General features: G+C 48.4%; 1 protein-coding gene across 3 annotated transcripts; it reads left to right on the top strand.

Annotated features, from left to right (window-relative positions):
- Positions 1–5,356: 5,356 nt before the first annotated feature.
- On the top strand, positions 5,357–15,106 carry TAT (tyrosine aminotransferase). 3 transcript variants are annotated; one of them, XM_080552333.1, is made up of 13 exons: positions 5,432–5,515; positions 6,990–7,058; positions 7,179–7,421; positions 7,620–7,724; positions 8,567–8,634; positions 8,996–9,154; positions 9,382–9,520; positions 10,092–10,144; positions 10,524–10,676; positions 11,520–11,648; positions 11,998–12,081; positions 13,516–13,614; positions 14,418–15,106. In XM_080552333.1, the coding sequence occupies exons 3-13, from the start codon at positions 7,187–7,189 to the stop codon at positions 14,559–14,561; spliced, it is 1,368 nt and encodes a 455-aa protein (XP_080408459.1). In that variant the 5' UTR covers positions 5,432–5,515; positions 6,990–7,058; positions 7,179–7,186; the 3' UTR covers positions 14,562–15,106. The 3 variants fall into 3 exon arrangements, with proteins under 3 accessions (XP_080408458.1, XP_080408460.1, XP_080408459.1); XM_080552332.1 differs by lacking the exon at positions 6,990–7,058 and having other exon boundaries at positions 5,357–5,515; XM_080552334.1 differs by lacking the exon at positions 6,990–7,058 and having other exon boundaries at positions 5,370–5,515; positions 7,186–7,421.
- Positions 15,107–15,131: the final 25 nt, after the last annotated feature.

Here is a 15,131-nt window from a genome sequence, read left to right as displayed (position 1 = left end):
TTGTGACTCACAAACTGAACTCAAGTCCACAATGTCATCCTGTTGCGAAAAAAACTAACATCACTGGGGTGTATAAACAGAAATGTCACATGTAGGACATGTGAAGAAATTCTTCTACCCCCTCCCCCTTGCTCTTTTCTAGAGCAAAAGAAAGCTCTAGAAAGATAACCTATGAAAAAAAGATGGAACAGTCTTTTCATTTGCCTGAACAGGTGTCTATTAACAACTTTCAAGCTTGTTAATAGGGAGGCATCTTAACTTGCAACCTTGTAAAAAAATCTGTCAAGAGAAGGGGAGTATTTTGGTCTCCCTATTTGCTGTTGGCATGTTCAGGAAGCAATGTTCTTAATTTGAAGTAAAAGAGATGTGATTTAGGCATGTACACACACATCAAAAAAAAAAAGAAAAAAAGAAATGCTTCCCCCCACCCCCTACCCCCCACACACTGCCTCCACCACTTCCTAAGGAGAAGAGCAACTGTCACTGGAGCAGATCCATTGGCAGGTGGCAGGCCTCCATCACTGGGGCTCAAATTCAGTCATGAGAGGTGTTGGCCTGCCTGTGCTGTAAGAAAGTGAGGTGGCTGGTGCTGCCCACCCCACTCACTGCAAGCTCAAGGTTTCCCCTTGCCCCGCAGGGCCACCATGCCTCTTTCCACCCCGTTCCCATTGGCTGGTCACTGCCCTCATGGCTTCAAGGCCGTCCAGGGGGCAGTTGCCTCAACAAACCATGCAACAGCACGAGTACCTGACGTCATAACGCAAACAGTTACACAACATTTGCCTGGATGTAAGCAAAAAGGAAGGCTTGGCAAGGTGTTTCTCTTTGCAGTACCTGCACGCTGGAGCCAATACCACTCACACGGTGTGGAGCATTCTTTGCAGCAGCTGTAAGAGGACTTGCAAGTCCTTCATTGTGGCTGCTGGGCCTGTAGTTCATCAGTGCTGCCGATGCTCCATGAACCTGGGGTACGCTCTGTTTCTTTCAGCATACTTGCAAGTGTCCTGCACATGGACTTAAGGCCATGGCTGAGCAGCGCACAGTCTCTCATGATTGTTGGACTCCTTTCCTTCCCCAGTGCTACAGTGATCAGTGGCTGGGAAGATAAGTTCGGATTGCGCAGCACAGCCAGCATCAGGCTATGGCACTGCATTTGCAGACACCGGAATTACAGGAGGCCCACAAGACCTCATGGTCATGAAAGCATTTGGTCTTTACACTCTCTAGTTTTCTTAACAGAGAGGAATTGCTATGGTGGGAGCTAACACTCATTAAGGCAGGTGTATTAATGCACCTGTTTCCAGCCTGGAACAAGGCCTGCATAAGAGAACGCTACAAAGAGCCTCAATGTGAATGACTACCCGGAGTATTGCTGTCCCCACTGAAATGCCCCATGTGCATGCACAGTGTGAGTCACCTTGATCCACTTTCAAAAGAAGTGCAGAGATTACACAGGCCCCAGAAGCCAGTGCTCCCCTTTCCAGAGCTCAGCTCGCAGGGGCACCAGAGCACCCTGCAAAACGCTTGCTGTACACAGGCTGCTTTTCCAGAATGAGGTGCCTCTAGCTAGACTGTGCAATTTGCCTGTCATACCTTTCAGATTTATATTTCTGAGGTCAAATCAAAATTCATCCTAATTACAGGCAGGTAGGTAAAGTAGCTACTATATATTTTTGAGTTACTAGTTACTGGCTTTGATTCACTCTTTGTGGATTCTGCTGTCCTGCTGGCTCTTAAATAAAATATTTGCACAGCTTTGTATAACCTAAGTGGTTTTTGTTGTTGTTGTTGTTGTTGTTGTTTTTGGGGGGGGTTGAGTTTATGTTTTTTTGGTTGGTTGGTTGGTTTTGGTTTTTAGCTAATTTTCTGCCCTGATTCTGCAAAGAAATGCTATGCTCAATTTCAGCTGAATGCACAACCATTGTGATGGTTTAATATATGTGGATATATGCAAGTTTGGCAAAACAGCTCTGTCTATGCACAAGGCAGATTTAACTATGAATTTGCAGTTTTCAGAGTGCTCATGTGACCTGACCTGTAACAGACAAGGGTTGTCCCTTGCATTTCAGGAGATCTTCTGCAGTGTTATAAGTATCATTGATATATATAAATATTAGGAATCAATAGTCACAAAATTCACCAGAACCAAGGAGTCTCCAGGGCTATTTGCTTATCTAAATGAAAGATTAACAAGGAAAAATCACATACTTGGTTATTAAAAGCAGATTCAGCTGGAAATGACTAAACAGAGATTAGGCTACACACATATTTGTGGAGACCATCACTGAGTGGTTAGGGCTATGCCAGCGTCAGAAAAGACAGGACAGAAACTGATGAAAAAAAAAAAAGCAAAACAAGAGGAAATAATTACTGAAGTGATTTGTAATTGATCCCAGTAAATTTTTGTGCAGAGTGCTGGTTAAGTGTCTGTCCCTGAAGCGGTGTACCCTGAAAAAGAGCGTAGAGCACATGCGCAAAACTCTACTGGTGCATGACCTGCCTGCAGCCTGATGCAGACACAAGTTTGTCAGTGCAGTGATGCTTGAGTCCATGCCTTAGTCAAGCAGCTATTTGTCAGTCCTCCTTTGTAACTCTGGCTGGTCCAGGAACAGGCAACTGTTTGCCCGTCTAGGTTTGGACTCTGTCCACAGAAACAGACCTCTGGGCAATCCTAGTACCAGAACAAGGCAGTACCAAAAAAACACTGAAGCCATTACCAAGTTTCTTCTTCCACTGGGAAGAGACAAAGGCCAATTGCTGAAACTACAGAAGAGGGAGGTGAAGAGGTATGCAACAAAAGACCTGCAGGGGAGAGCAGCTGAGAAAGAGGAACAGATGGTAGTGCAGGGGCTAGCAAGGGCTGGTGGGGTACAGAGGGCAACCAACTGCCTTACTGGTAGCAATGTGTCCTGCAGAGTGTGGCCACCTCTTTTGCTGCACTGTGCAAGGGCTGGCTTCACTGTATTTGGAGAATCAGAATCAAAGTCTCACCAAATGGTTTGGGTTGGAAGGAACATTAAAGATCATTTAATTTCCGCCACCCCACCCCTTCCACCCCCCCTGCCATGGGCAGGGACACCTCCCAGTAGGCCAGATTGCTCAAAGCCCCATCCAGCCTGGCCTTAAACACTTCCAGTGATGGGGCATCCATAGCTTCTCTGGGCAACCCGTTCCAGTGCCTCATCACTTTCAGAGCAAAGAACTTCTTCATAATGTCTAATCTAAATCTACCCTCTTTTAGTTTAAAGCCGTTCCCCCTTGTCCTGTCACTGCACTGCTGGATAGAGTCCCTCTCCAGTTTTTCTGTAGCCCCCTTTAGGTACTGGAATACCTCTGTGAGGTCTACCTGGAGCCTTCTTTTCTCCAGGCTGAACAACACCAACACCCTCAGCCTGCCTTCATAGGAGAGGTGCTCCAGACCCTTGATCATCTTTGTGGCCCTCCTCTGGACTTGCTTCAACAGGTCCATGTCCTTCTTGTGCTGGGGGCCCCAGAGCTGAACACAGCACTCCAGATGGGGTCTCACAAGAGCAGAACAGAGGGGGAGAGTCACCTCCCTCGACCTGCTGGCTACACTGCTTTTGATGCAGCCCTGGATACAGATGGCTTTCTGGGCTGCAAGAGGTCCTTCTCCTCAGGGCTGCTCTCAATCCATTCTGCACCCAGCCTGTATTTGTGCTTAGGGTTGCCCTGGCCCAGATGCAGGACCTTGCACTTGGAACATGAAGTGCTGAGCTGTGTGCTCATGCTTTGTTCCTGAGAGGCTCCACGTACCACAAGGGGTGGGGTTAGGGGGGGCTGCATGATGTTGGATCATCTAGAAAAGGACTGGAGTCATGCAGAGAGAGGAGAAGGGCATAGCAATAGCAGTAGAAACCCACTGATCCCATTGCACTGTGTCCTTCCCCTATCTGGCCAGGTTTTCATCCTTATGTAACTGAGTCTACCTCTGCCTCCAGAGCCACATTTTTTTCTCTCCTGGCAGCAGACTTCCACCATGCCCTCCCCTGAACCCCACTGCAGTGTGCAGGATGTCAGGTAGAGCTCCGGTTGCATCATCTTCAGGGTTGTTGCTAGGCAGAACAGGCAGCAGCATCCTTGAAGCCTCCTGACACCACTTTTAACTCTGTCAGGGCTGCAGCATGGTAAGAGCTGGGGGAAGCAAGAAAGGTACCCATACATGCTTGGAGAGGGCATGACTGAGCTTCTGAATGTTGCTCATGTCAGGCTTCAGCAAAAAGGAGAGAAGAAACAATCCAGAACTGTGAGGCTCTTGACAGAAGAGAATCCAGCCAGCTTCCACACCAGACATTTCTCTGTCAAATGTTTTTGAAAGGCACTATTCCACGGCCAAAGCCCCCAGCATGGCTACTGTGGGAGGCCTGCCAGCCAGCCTGGGACTGGGGTCTCTGCCCAGACCCACTGGCTGCAACCCACCATCTCCTAGCTTGTCTCCAGCACTGGAGTCCCTGGCCCCCATCACCCCCATTGCAGCACTGTGGCCAACAGCAGGTCATGACTCCCCAGCAGCATCACCCAGCCCCAGGGCTGGGCTAGAGAGCACACACACTGTTAACACCTGGGAAGGTGCAGCCTTATTGCTGGTGGAGTAGTGGGCATGTGCTGAATGCAGGTGGTCATCTCTCCTCCCACACAGGAGCAGAGTATGAACAGACAAAAATTACAGTGGCCGCTGGCCTCTGCAATGGTGTCAGCAGTCCATTTGCCAGGGGATTAGCAGGATGCCTCTTGCCCCTGACCAACTTTTTGATCTCCAGCCATTTGCTGCCAGGGTGGCAGGGAGCAGCCCTTGGAAGACAGGGAGGGTGCAGATGCCTCTTACTTACCCCAAGCACGTAGCAGGCAAAGGACGGGAAAGCACAGATTTTACGTCTCTTAGGAAAAAAAGGGCCTTCTGGGAATGGTGTCATAATATATATATATATATATATATTATATATATTCAGCCTATGGACAAAGATGTTCCCTGTGTGTAAGTGATGCCACAAACTGTACTTTCTCAGCTGGTGCACTGGGAGCCCAGGGCCTTTGAGGTGAGCAGGACATACTAATTCTGTCTGGAGGCTTCAGGGTCCAACACTTCTCTCTTGGTTCATTACAAGATGCTAGGGCTTGGAATACTGGGGTCTGCTTTGTGGGATTCTTCCCCTTTGAGGACAGAGGGAAGTGATGCAGAAGAGTGGTGGCCCAGGGCCTCCAGGAAGCAAAATTTTGTCCCTCTGTAGGCTACCCCCAGAAAGAGTTAATGTGCAGGCATGTTTCAGGTGTTTGAAATGAATGAAGTTACAGTGGGGAGGAGAGGGCATTTTTGGGTGGAGAGAGCAGCCCTCTCTGTGAGCCAATGGCTAACGGCTTCTGACCCAACGCCCAGTTTGGGGGCTTATTTCATGAGCAAGAATTTGCTGGGATTTCTTCTTGAGAGGATTTGTCTTGGATGAAAAGTAGGGACTGGACCTCTAAGCTTGTTGGTGCCTCCCTGTCTGTGCTGTAGCAGGTAAAGTACTGTCTGGTGTCTTGCTTCTTTCAGGGGGAGTAGTGGGTTTTTCCCTCCCTGCCTATGTTGAAGGCATCCGTTCTGCCTGCATATGCAGTTCCTATTCACATAAGAACCATGGTATGACTGCTGGGTTTTGCACCGTGCACTGGGACTCAGCCCTAATGTTGAAATGAGATATATTGCTCATTTCTCTGCTCAGTTTTTGTGCAGTCCTGCTGTGTAGTCCTTCCTCTACCTTTCTTTTGGTGCAAAGGAGACCCAGAAGGTGTTAATAGCAGGGACCTGAAGTCTTCCTTTGTCACCACCACCCTGTTACGATAATCTCAGTCACTTTAAATAAGTTAAGGAAGCACTGCTGGTAGAGTAACTGTAGCAGCATGGGGCATCTCTAGGTTCAAACCTCACTGAAGCAATGAGATATTTGTTCAGGTGGCAAATCTTGCCAGAACCAGTTAATATTATAATCCCTCCAGCTCAGTGTCTGCAGCAAGGACAGGGTAGCCAGATCCCTTGTCTGTTGTGCCCTGAGTATCTGAGAGCATGGCATCTAACAGTGCGTGGGCTAAGTAACTGCCATCAGGAAAGGGCTACAGTTCAGTGAACTGTCTTTCAGTGGAGCAGAGAAATAGAGCAGTACAGAGACAGAGCATGAGCTGCTGATGGCGAGATTAGGAGACATTGTGCTGGTGTCAGTGAGAAAGGGCTTGGTGGCTCTAGAGGTATCTGCATGCATTCTCTCTAACCTTCTCGAGGTAGAAACTCTGGAGTCAGCTCCAGTTCTTAAGTAAGGAATTTGCTGGCTGGGACTGGCTTGTGCTTTGGGTATACGTGCTCAGGTGTGTAAGCCACTTTCATGCATGCTTTTTGAGGTCTAGAAGGCAGCTGTTTCTCTGCTGTGGCTTGCTTGTTACCCAGCCTCAGGCAGGGCTACAGGCCCTTTGCCTAGTATGGTGTCACTACCAAGATTTCCCTCTTGGCCCTACCGGTCTTGCTCCGTTTTCTAAGCACAGCCCTTTAATCTGGAGTCATTGGACTGGACTGTTGCTCCCTGTTGCTCTGCTGACAGAGACAACTGTCTGTAGCTAATACCTTATCACTGCCAAGTGTATCCTGATAACATGGGATCAGAGCTACCTTTCTGATATCTAAAGTTAGGTATTAACAGTCTGTGGACTGGAGGAACATTCTGGATGTGACACACACACACACACGCAGAGTGGGCTGATCCTTGTAGTTACCGCTTGAGGTCTGGCCCGGGGGGACACAACACAACAGCTGGCCCTCCTGTCAGTGGAACACTGAATCTGAAGCCACAAAATGACTGCAGTGTGCTGCTAACTCCTAGCTGATGGATTTAGCGAGGGTCGCTCCTCCACAGCACAGCAAGTGCAGCCATGCAAAGAAGTGGTGTGGCTACTCCAGAGTGCTGCCTTTGTCTTTCCCACTCCATTGTACTCATTTACATGTTCAGTTTCACTCCATCCTGGCCCTGAGAACAGCTCTACTTGCTGTTGGTGACTGATTTGTCCATAGGTAGTAGGTAAGTTCTGCAGCTTTCAGAAGTTTTGCTTTTGGAGAGTCATGGGCACTCTTCCAGGTAGGCAGAGCTTTTGTCTGGCATATGTTAACTAAGTTAAGGCAATCCATCTACCACTGACAGTTTTCAGGATGGACTCGTACCTGATCCAAGTGAACGGCCCTGGAGATCATGCCCCTCTGCTGGATGTTCATCTCAAGACCAATGGAAACAGCATGTCACTGGGGAAGGCGAAGGGCCGGAAGCCAAGATGGGCTGTCAGGGCTTCTGAAATGTCAAAGAAGACTTTCAATCCTGTCCGAGCCATTGTAGACAGCATGAAGGTGGAGCCCAACCCAAAGAAAGCTATGATTTCCTTGTCTTTAGGTAAGCACAGTGCTATTGCTGAAGACTCCGAGCAGTGGGGTGGGCTATGGGGGCTAGCAGATTGCAGGACTCTGAAGCACAAAGCTTGTGGAACCACACAGGGATATGGAAGGTTACCACACAGCTCTGTGCCTGCCACAGACCAGTGAGAACTTTTTTTCCCCATTGATTTTTTACTATTTTTCAATCTTTGAAAAGGAGACCCGACGGTCTTTGGAAATCTTCCCACAAATGATGAGGTCACACGGGCTGTGAAAGAGGTTTTGGACTCAGGACGTTACAATGGCTATGCTCCATCTGTTGGTAAGTTGACAGAGCTACTCCTATGAGAGTGGGATGAAGGTACATGTGAGGTCCTACCCTACAGCAAGTATGTAGAGCCTACAGATGTCCACAGTAGCACCCTGCAGCTGCTCTCACCAGTAGTCCCAGGAGCACACAAACATACATCCCCCAAGATGCCATTAGTGCCCTTTCCTGCACGATCTGTTTGAGAGGGCATCATATAAGTGCTTTCCCTGAAACACCAACAAGGTCCAGTGCCTCACAATAGCTGTGTTTGTTCCCCATGCCATTTGAGCTGGCAGGGTTTCAGGAATCCAGAAGGCCAAAGGACTGTGTCTCCCTGCCATGGACTGCAGCCAATTTGCTTCTGGTATGCCCTGACCAGGACTCCCTTTGCATTCCTTGCCTTCGCAGAGAACATGAGCCTTGTTTGCACTTAATGCAAACAGCATGTACAGAGCATAGATCACTCCTGCCTCACAGGACGCTCTCCACGTGGTGACAGTGAGGGACCTGGTACAGGGAGGGCTGCCCTTGTGCCACCACTGAACAGTGAAGGTCATGTAACAGCATTTGGCTTTCTGCTGGGGCGCAGCAGCTCCCTAACTACATTCTACCCATCTTCAGAGAGTTCCATGTTTGAGAGTTTCAAGAGACTTTCTTGTGTTTGACACACCTGGTCCAGACATGGGGCTGCATTGCACCTGGCCTGAGGCAGGATGGTCTCTGCCACCTTGGGACAATGTCACTAACAAATGGGCTTGCCCTGTCTAGACAGGCAGCTATGAGCCTTTTCCTGGCAAGAAAACTGAAATGTTCTGTAAAAGCCTGCCTGCCATGTTTTGTTCTTCTCTCCCCAGGCTACCAGTCCTGCCGGGAAGCAGTGGCTGCATATTACAACTGTCCAGAAGCACCACTGGAGGCCCAGGTACTGGTGCCCAGTTGAGGAATTCCCACTGCAGTGCAGGCAGGGTGCTGCTGTCTGTGTCTAGCCCATGCAGCATGGGGACCCTGCCCCAGCTCTGTCCTTCCCATGCCCAAATGTGGGACAGAAGGGTACCTCATGGCCTTGTCCTACGCTGGCCTGCTGCTCCCATCCCTTGCCCTGGACACTTCTCTTTGGAGGAGGCTGAGCTCTCCAGTTGTTGGAGGTTCCCTGCCTTCAGTCAGGCTCCGCACTAGTCTTTTTGGTTGAGAAGCTCTCCCCTGGCAGAGCCTGGGCACTCCTGTGTGGCTGGAAATCCTCAGAGTGTCTGTGCTTTCCACTCACTCCTGTGTGCTGTTTGCAGGATGTCATCTTAACAAGTGGCTGCAGCCAGGCAATAGAGCTTGCCTTGGCAGTGCTGGCTAACCCCGGCCAGAACATCCTGGTGCCACGGCCTGGCTTCTCCCTCTACAAGACTCTGGCACTATCTATGGGAATTGAAGTTAAGCTTTACAACCTCTTGGTAAGTGGGGACAGGTCTGGAAAGGGCAGCTGTGACACCTCTGCCTCTCCTTTTTAAATAAAGAAATAAAAACACTTTCTCTGCTTGGGAAGTGAAACAAAAGAATAACCTTGTCTCTGACTGGGACGTGGCTAAAGATGGACTGAGCACCCCTGGGCACCTTGTCGCACCTCTGTGTAGCATGTATGATTCTTCCACTGCGCTTCCCCTTTTCTTCCCTTCATTAGCCAGAGAAGTCCTGGGAAATTGATTTGAAGCACTTGGAGTCCCTGGTGGATGAGAAAACAGCTTGCCTGATTGTGAACAACCCATCAAACCCCTGTGGTTCTGTGTTCAGCAAGAGCCACCTCCAGAAGATCCTGGCAGGTGAGACTGCTTGCATGTAGCTGGAGTATGAATGCAGTCTAGCGTCTGCCCACAGTGCCTGTGCCTTGATCACTGTTTCTGCAGGGCTGTGGTGGTTGCCCTGCTATGTGACAGCACTGTAGGGAAGCAGTGCTGTGGTCCTGGGGGTAGCCTCTTTCTTCATGACTGACTGCAGACCATGAAGCAGGGCTTGCTCAGTGTGAAGGGTTTGCCTTATGTGGGCAAGAACATGTAGAGTGTGTCTTGGTCTTTCTCAAATGCCCTGTATGACTTGGACTGCTCATTTCCCCACTCTTGCTCCACAGGAGTGTGATCACAGGGAGCATTACAGCTCCTGAGCGCTGGCCTGTCAGTGCAGGGGGCTGTACTACCTACACCTGCAGGTTAGAGCAGAAGTAGGCTCAGCCAGGACAAGGCGCTCCAAGTGAACTCCTTGCTGTAGGCGGAAGATAGGACCTGCTGCCCCGGTACTAAGGGCTCTGAGGGAGCCCTGCCGGGCCCTGTAGGAAAGGGCAAGTCTCCTCTTATGGAGGATGCAGGATGACCAGGCTGAATGCCCTCTCTCCCACAGTGGCATCAAGACAGTGTGTTCCCATCCTTGCTGATGAAATCTATGGAGACATGGTGAGTGCCTATTGCAGTCCGTTGCATCCCTATGCTACCTGTCCTTTCTGATGCACTTTCCCTTCAGCCCGGGGCAGTGAGCTCTCAGGAGGTGAGCAACAGCTTCACTCCCCTGTACTGTGTGTGTGAGTCCACACCTGGAGCTCCCAGTCCTGTAAAGTGCAGTTCTGAGAGTACCTCTCATGTCCAGCTCCTTTTTCTCTTTCCAAATATTTCACTCCCATGTGAATGCACTTACAGTCTTCATACCCTTGAAGCTGGGAGCTTTCATCATCATTTCCTATCGCTTTACCACCTCCTTTCTTGTTGTGCCTTGTGCACAAGCCCCAGTTTTCCCAATGAGAGATGGGAACAACCCTAACAAAGCCTCCTGTCACAGGTGTTTGCTGACTGCAAATATGAACCCATTGCAACTCTCAGCACCAATGTGCCCATCTTGTCCTGTGGTGGCTTGGCAAAGCGATGGCTTGTCCCTGGCTGGCGGATGGGCTGGATCCTAATCCATGACAGGAGAGACATCTTCGGTAATGAGGTGAGAACTTCCAAGTGTCACTGTCATGGCAACAGACTTGCAGTGTATTCAGTGTGTGAATCACCAGGGCTTTGACTGATATAGGCATGTAATCCCCTTTTGCTGTCATGTGGGTTGCTCACTTGTTTTTCTGCACATGCTGGCTGCTCATGTCCATTCCTTAGTCCACCTGCTCCCATATATTGCCTTTTACCTGTCTTACTTGTTTCTGCTGCCTTCTCTCAAACAGCTCCACTGTGTACTGGTAGCATTGCATGGTTTATCCAGTATGTGGGGTCTGTGTGCTCTAATCACTTTTCCCTTAAAAGTGGGACCAAAGCGCCATGCATTGTAGCCAGTGTGTTATCTATCGCTTCATCTGTGTTACAAGAGCAACCACCTACTGCAGTGCCCCTTCCACCTAGAGGGCTTTCGTCATGAGAAGAGAGAGAAGAGAGCAGCAACTGAGTGAACAGAAGAGCTAATGTTGTTTTCTCCTAACTGGCTTCAAAAGTGTGGATTGTGGACCAAAACCTAATGGACATGCAAAGTGGCTTTTGGAGCAGCTCTGTCTCTATTTAGCAAGAATATTAGCTATATTCAAGCATGTTTTGAGTCTGATTAGGAAGATCAGAAGGATGTTTCCGCTGGCATTACAAATCCCAACTGGGGACCAGAGAATGACACTGTAAATAGTCTGCAGATACCCATAATGTAATCAAGCAAATATTCTTGAGTACTCTATATGCTTACTGAAGAGAGCAACGTTAACAGCTGTAGAAATGCAGACAACAGGCCTTGGAACTGTCTCTTTTCTTCAAAAAAGCACACTCTGAGTTGCAAATATCACCATGTTTCTTTCAGATCAGGGATGGCCTTCTTAGACTGAGTCAGAGGATCCTAGGACCATGTACAATTGTCCAAGGAGCACTGGAGCGTATCTTGCACCAGACGCCCCCTGAGTTCTACCACAACACCCTCAGCATCCTCAAGGTAAACAGGTTGTCACAGGACATCAGTTTGTTCATGTGTTGTTTCTGGTGGGGGAAATAAATATCTCTCTAGCCTATCCTCATGGCAGGAATATTGGCTATGAAAAGTTTCAGGAAGCCCAGCCCTGCAGCTAGAGCTGTGACCTGAGTGGTAAGGCATTCAGCCCTGACTTGCTGAGCTCAGCTCAGTGTACTCAAGGCCATGATCACCCATGTTGTTTGCATTCCTTGCCCCTTTATTTGCCGTGGGCAAACCTGTTTATAGTCCTGATCCAGAGCTTGGCTTCCATTTGCTGATCAGCTTCCTGGAATTTCTCCTGTTCTTGAACTTTCTTCTTTCTGCTTTTCAGTCCAACGCTGACCTTTGTTATGCTGCCCTATCAGCTATCCCAGGCCTGCAGCCTGTCCGGCCTGCTGGAGCCATGTACCTCATGGTAAGTGAGGAGAGTGAAATGCTGTTTTCTGACCATCATTGGTCACCCTAAGTCTCTCTGCTGTAGCTGTCAATGGCTTCAGATTAGTGCTTAGCACCAGGTCCCCACTACCATGCATCTTCACATTGCCCAGAACAGTGGAAACATCCCTTGGTCATTTTAGAAGGCTACCGTATATTGTTTACTTCTCACACAGTAGAGGCTGGTACACTTAACCTGCTTGTACCTGTGGAGCACTTGGTGAGTTGTATATTGCAAAACAATGTTGTTTTTATCTGGATTTGAAGCCAGCTGCCAATGAAAAGCCTCTATATCACAAATCAGGTTATCATACCTGCTGTTAAAGGTGTAGTCTTCCTCCCACATAGCTGTCTTCTGCCTATGCTGTTGCCTCTTCTTCCGCCTTTTCGTGTATGTTAATTTTTTTTTAACTCTATGGTGTAGTGAAATTTCCTTTCTCTTCTCAACAAGCTCAACTTAAATACTTAAGTCTCAGGTTTAGCACATCTTAATCTTTTTTTGGTCTCATAATGTTTTGTTTTTTTCCACAGCTTTTAAAAAAAAAAAAAAGGTGGATCCAGAAGTGGAAAATACTGCAATGTCAGTCTCACCCAAGTTCAATAGAAAAATCTATATCAGTAGACCTTGTTTCCAACCTTACCCAGAGCTACACAGGTCATTCTTTTTATGATGTTTGTGTAGAGGCATAGTTCTAAGACTCATCCATGCCTCTAGTACTCCTGCAGTATTTGAACACTTATTCCAAAAGAAATCACCTAGTAAAATTTTTCTTCCACTGGCTCTTCCAGAACTTCTGCATGCAAATTATTTCTCAACTGCTTTTAATTTACAATATCTTAATGAGATGTCTACAATTATCTCTGGTTTAAAAACAAAAGGACAGGATCTCACCGTCCTTATTTGATAAGGGGACAGCCTCCTTCTTTCCTAATACAGAAGTAGTTATTGAACATTTCCTTTCTTCTTAGCATTCCAGACATTACCTTTTTTTAATCTTAAAACTCATTAATTTGTCTTCTATCTCTTTCTTACCTTACAGATTTCTTGGATGACAAAATTACTAATAGATATTGGATAGACTTTTCTCACACTTCTCTCTTATCTGGATTTATCCATTCTCATTTCTAATGGGTTCCTGTACCTGTGTTATTCAGCTTTTGACTAAAGCTGCCCTTAACAGAAATGCCAGCTTAGGCAGTTTGGTTTACTTTTACTTTACTTCTTAAAAAACCCCCAGTTTTCACTTATATATATTTGTTTGTGTCTTGCATTCCAGTCAGCCCAAATAATGAGCAAAAATCCCTGAGGGCAGGCAGCTGCACTTGGCTGGGAAACTGTTGGGCAATGTGGGTAAGCAGGGGACACTGCAGATAGTTTTGCCTTTGGTTGCCACGTTCCATCCCTCTGCTGCAGGTTGAAATTGAGATGGAGCATTTCCCTGAGTTTGAAAATGATGTGGAGTTCACTGAGCGGCTCATCTCGGAGCAGTCTGTGTTCTGCCTGCCGGCCTCAGTAAGTCTGACACTGAGAGTGCCATGGATGTGTGGGGCCTAAGGACAGGGATAGAAGCAAATAGCAAACTGCAGCCCTAAGTTCTGGGGACAGTTTGTAAATTCTGTATGCAATGTCCATGGTCTGTCATGCTCTAAGTGCAGTGTGTAAGGATGGGGACTGGAGATATCTGGCTTACTAACAGCCCTTGGTCAAGCTCTCAGGATCTTCGCAGCTCCAAATTTGCTCTGTATTTCTGATGTTGGCAGAGCTGTATCCCTGGAACGAATGTACCCCCATACCTCCTTGCTGAAGCCACTCCCTCAGAGACTCAGGACTGTTCCCACCCATCTTCCTTTGTATGCCCCATTTACAGTCTCCCAAGCCTCTAGGCACAGGGCATAATTCTCAGCCTGTAGTCTGTCCCTCTGCCTATCTCCTTCCTACTCCACTTTCTACACTGAATCCAGACAGGCCCCAGACATTCTCCAGCCTTATCCTTCCCTAAGCCTTTGAGGAGGAGGGAGGCATCCCTAGCTCCTTCCAGACCATTCCCTAGGTCTTACACAGTCCATGCAGTCCTTTGGTCTGTGACCCCTACAGCATTATGTCTGCACTGAGAAGTTTCCCAGATGGAGCTGGGAGACCTATTTGAAATGGAACAACCAGTCTAAGAGAGCAAGAGCCTGGCCTTACTGTCCTCAGTCAGTGTCCTACACTGACCATTTTCATTTGTTATGACACAACATGTGGCCCCAAGGCAGGGCACTGAGACACCAGCATTATCCCAGATAATCTGCCAGTTTTATCCTTTATCATTTCAGTGCTTTGAGTACCCAAATTTCTTCCGTGTGGTGATCACTGTACCTGAGGAGATGATCTTGGAGGCCTGCAGTCGCATCCAGGAGTTCTGCGAGATGCACTACCAGGGTGCTGAGGGGGCCCAGGATTTGGAGTGTGACAAGTAGCCACAGCCAGCCTCCTGCCTCTGCCTGGCTAGATCTTGTGTGAAGCAGCAGGCAGGGCTGTGTCTGGCCAGCCCCACAACCCCCTGCCTGTAGGCAGCTGCTGTCCTGCTGCTTCACCTTTTTTTTTTTTTTTTTTGCTTCACAGACCCCCTAAGCACTATGGAAAGAAGCAGACACTTCTCTCTCTTCCACTGCAGCTCCCACACCCTCTGGCATCTGGTGTCTGTGGTCTCCATATACTCAGTATCTGCACCCCACAGTGGTCTGTGCTGCCCATGAACAAGCTGCAGGCAGGGACATGTGGCTGATCCTGCACCAGGACCCGCAGCCTATGGCCCTGTGTGGCCAGTAGCTCCCGTGCTGCCTGCACTCCCACTCTGGGGCAGGAGATGGTTGTGGTCTCAGAGGACAAGAGACATTCACCCACCTCTCACCTGTCTTAACTTAGGAGGTCAGAGCTCTTTATACCAAGCCCTTTGTGCAACAAAGGGAGTAAGTTATTTTGACTTTTTTTTTTTATTAATAAATGTTTTGAGATGGCAGGCCCCATGGTGTGCTCCTACTTGCTTG

The sequence above is a fragment of the Anser brachyrhynchus genome (genome assembly GCF_964034855.1).
Source record: "Anser brachyrhynchus genome assembly, chromosome: 12".
NCBI classification, from domain to species: domain Eukaryota; kingdom Metazoa; phylum Chordata; class Aves; order Anseriformes; family Anatidae; genus Anser; species Anser brachyrhynchus.
This window is presented reverse-complemented; position numbering and strand designations above follow the sequence as displayed.

What these genes read in the sequence shown, in the direction of transcription:
- TAT (XM_080552332.1), top strand. Translation starts at nt 7,187, where the DNA reads ATGGACTCGTACCTGATCCAAGTGAACGGCCCTGGAGATCATGCCCCT. An exon ending in TATGATTTCCTTGTCTTTAG is followed by an intron (nt 7,422 to 7,619) that starts GTAAGCACAGTG and finishes ATCTTTGAAAAG; the next exon opens with GAGACCCGACGGTCTTTGGA. An exon ending in AAGCACCACTGGAGGCCCAG is followed by an intron (nt 8,635 to 8,995) that starts GTACTGGTGCCC and finishes TGCTGTTTGCAG; the next exon opens with GATGTCATCTTAACAAGTGG.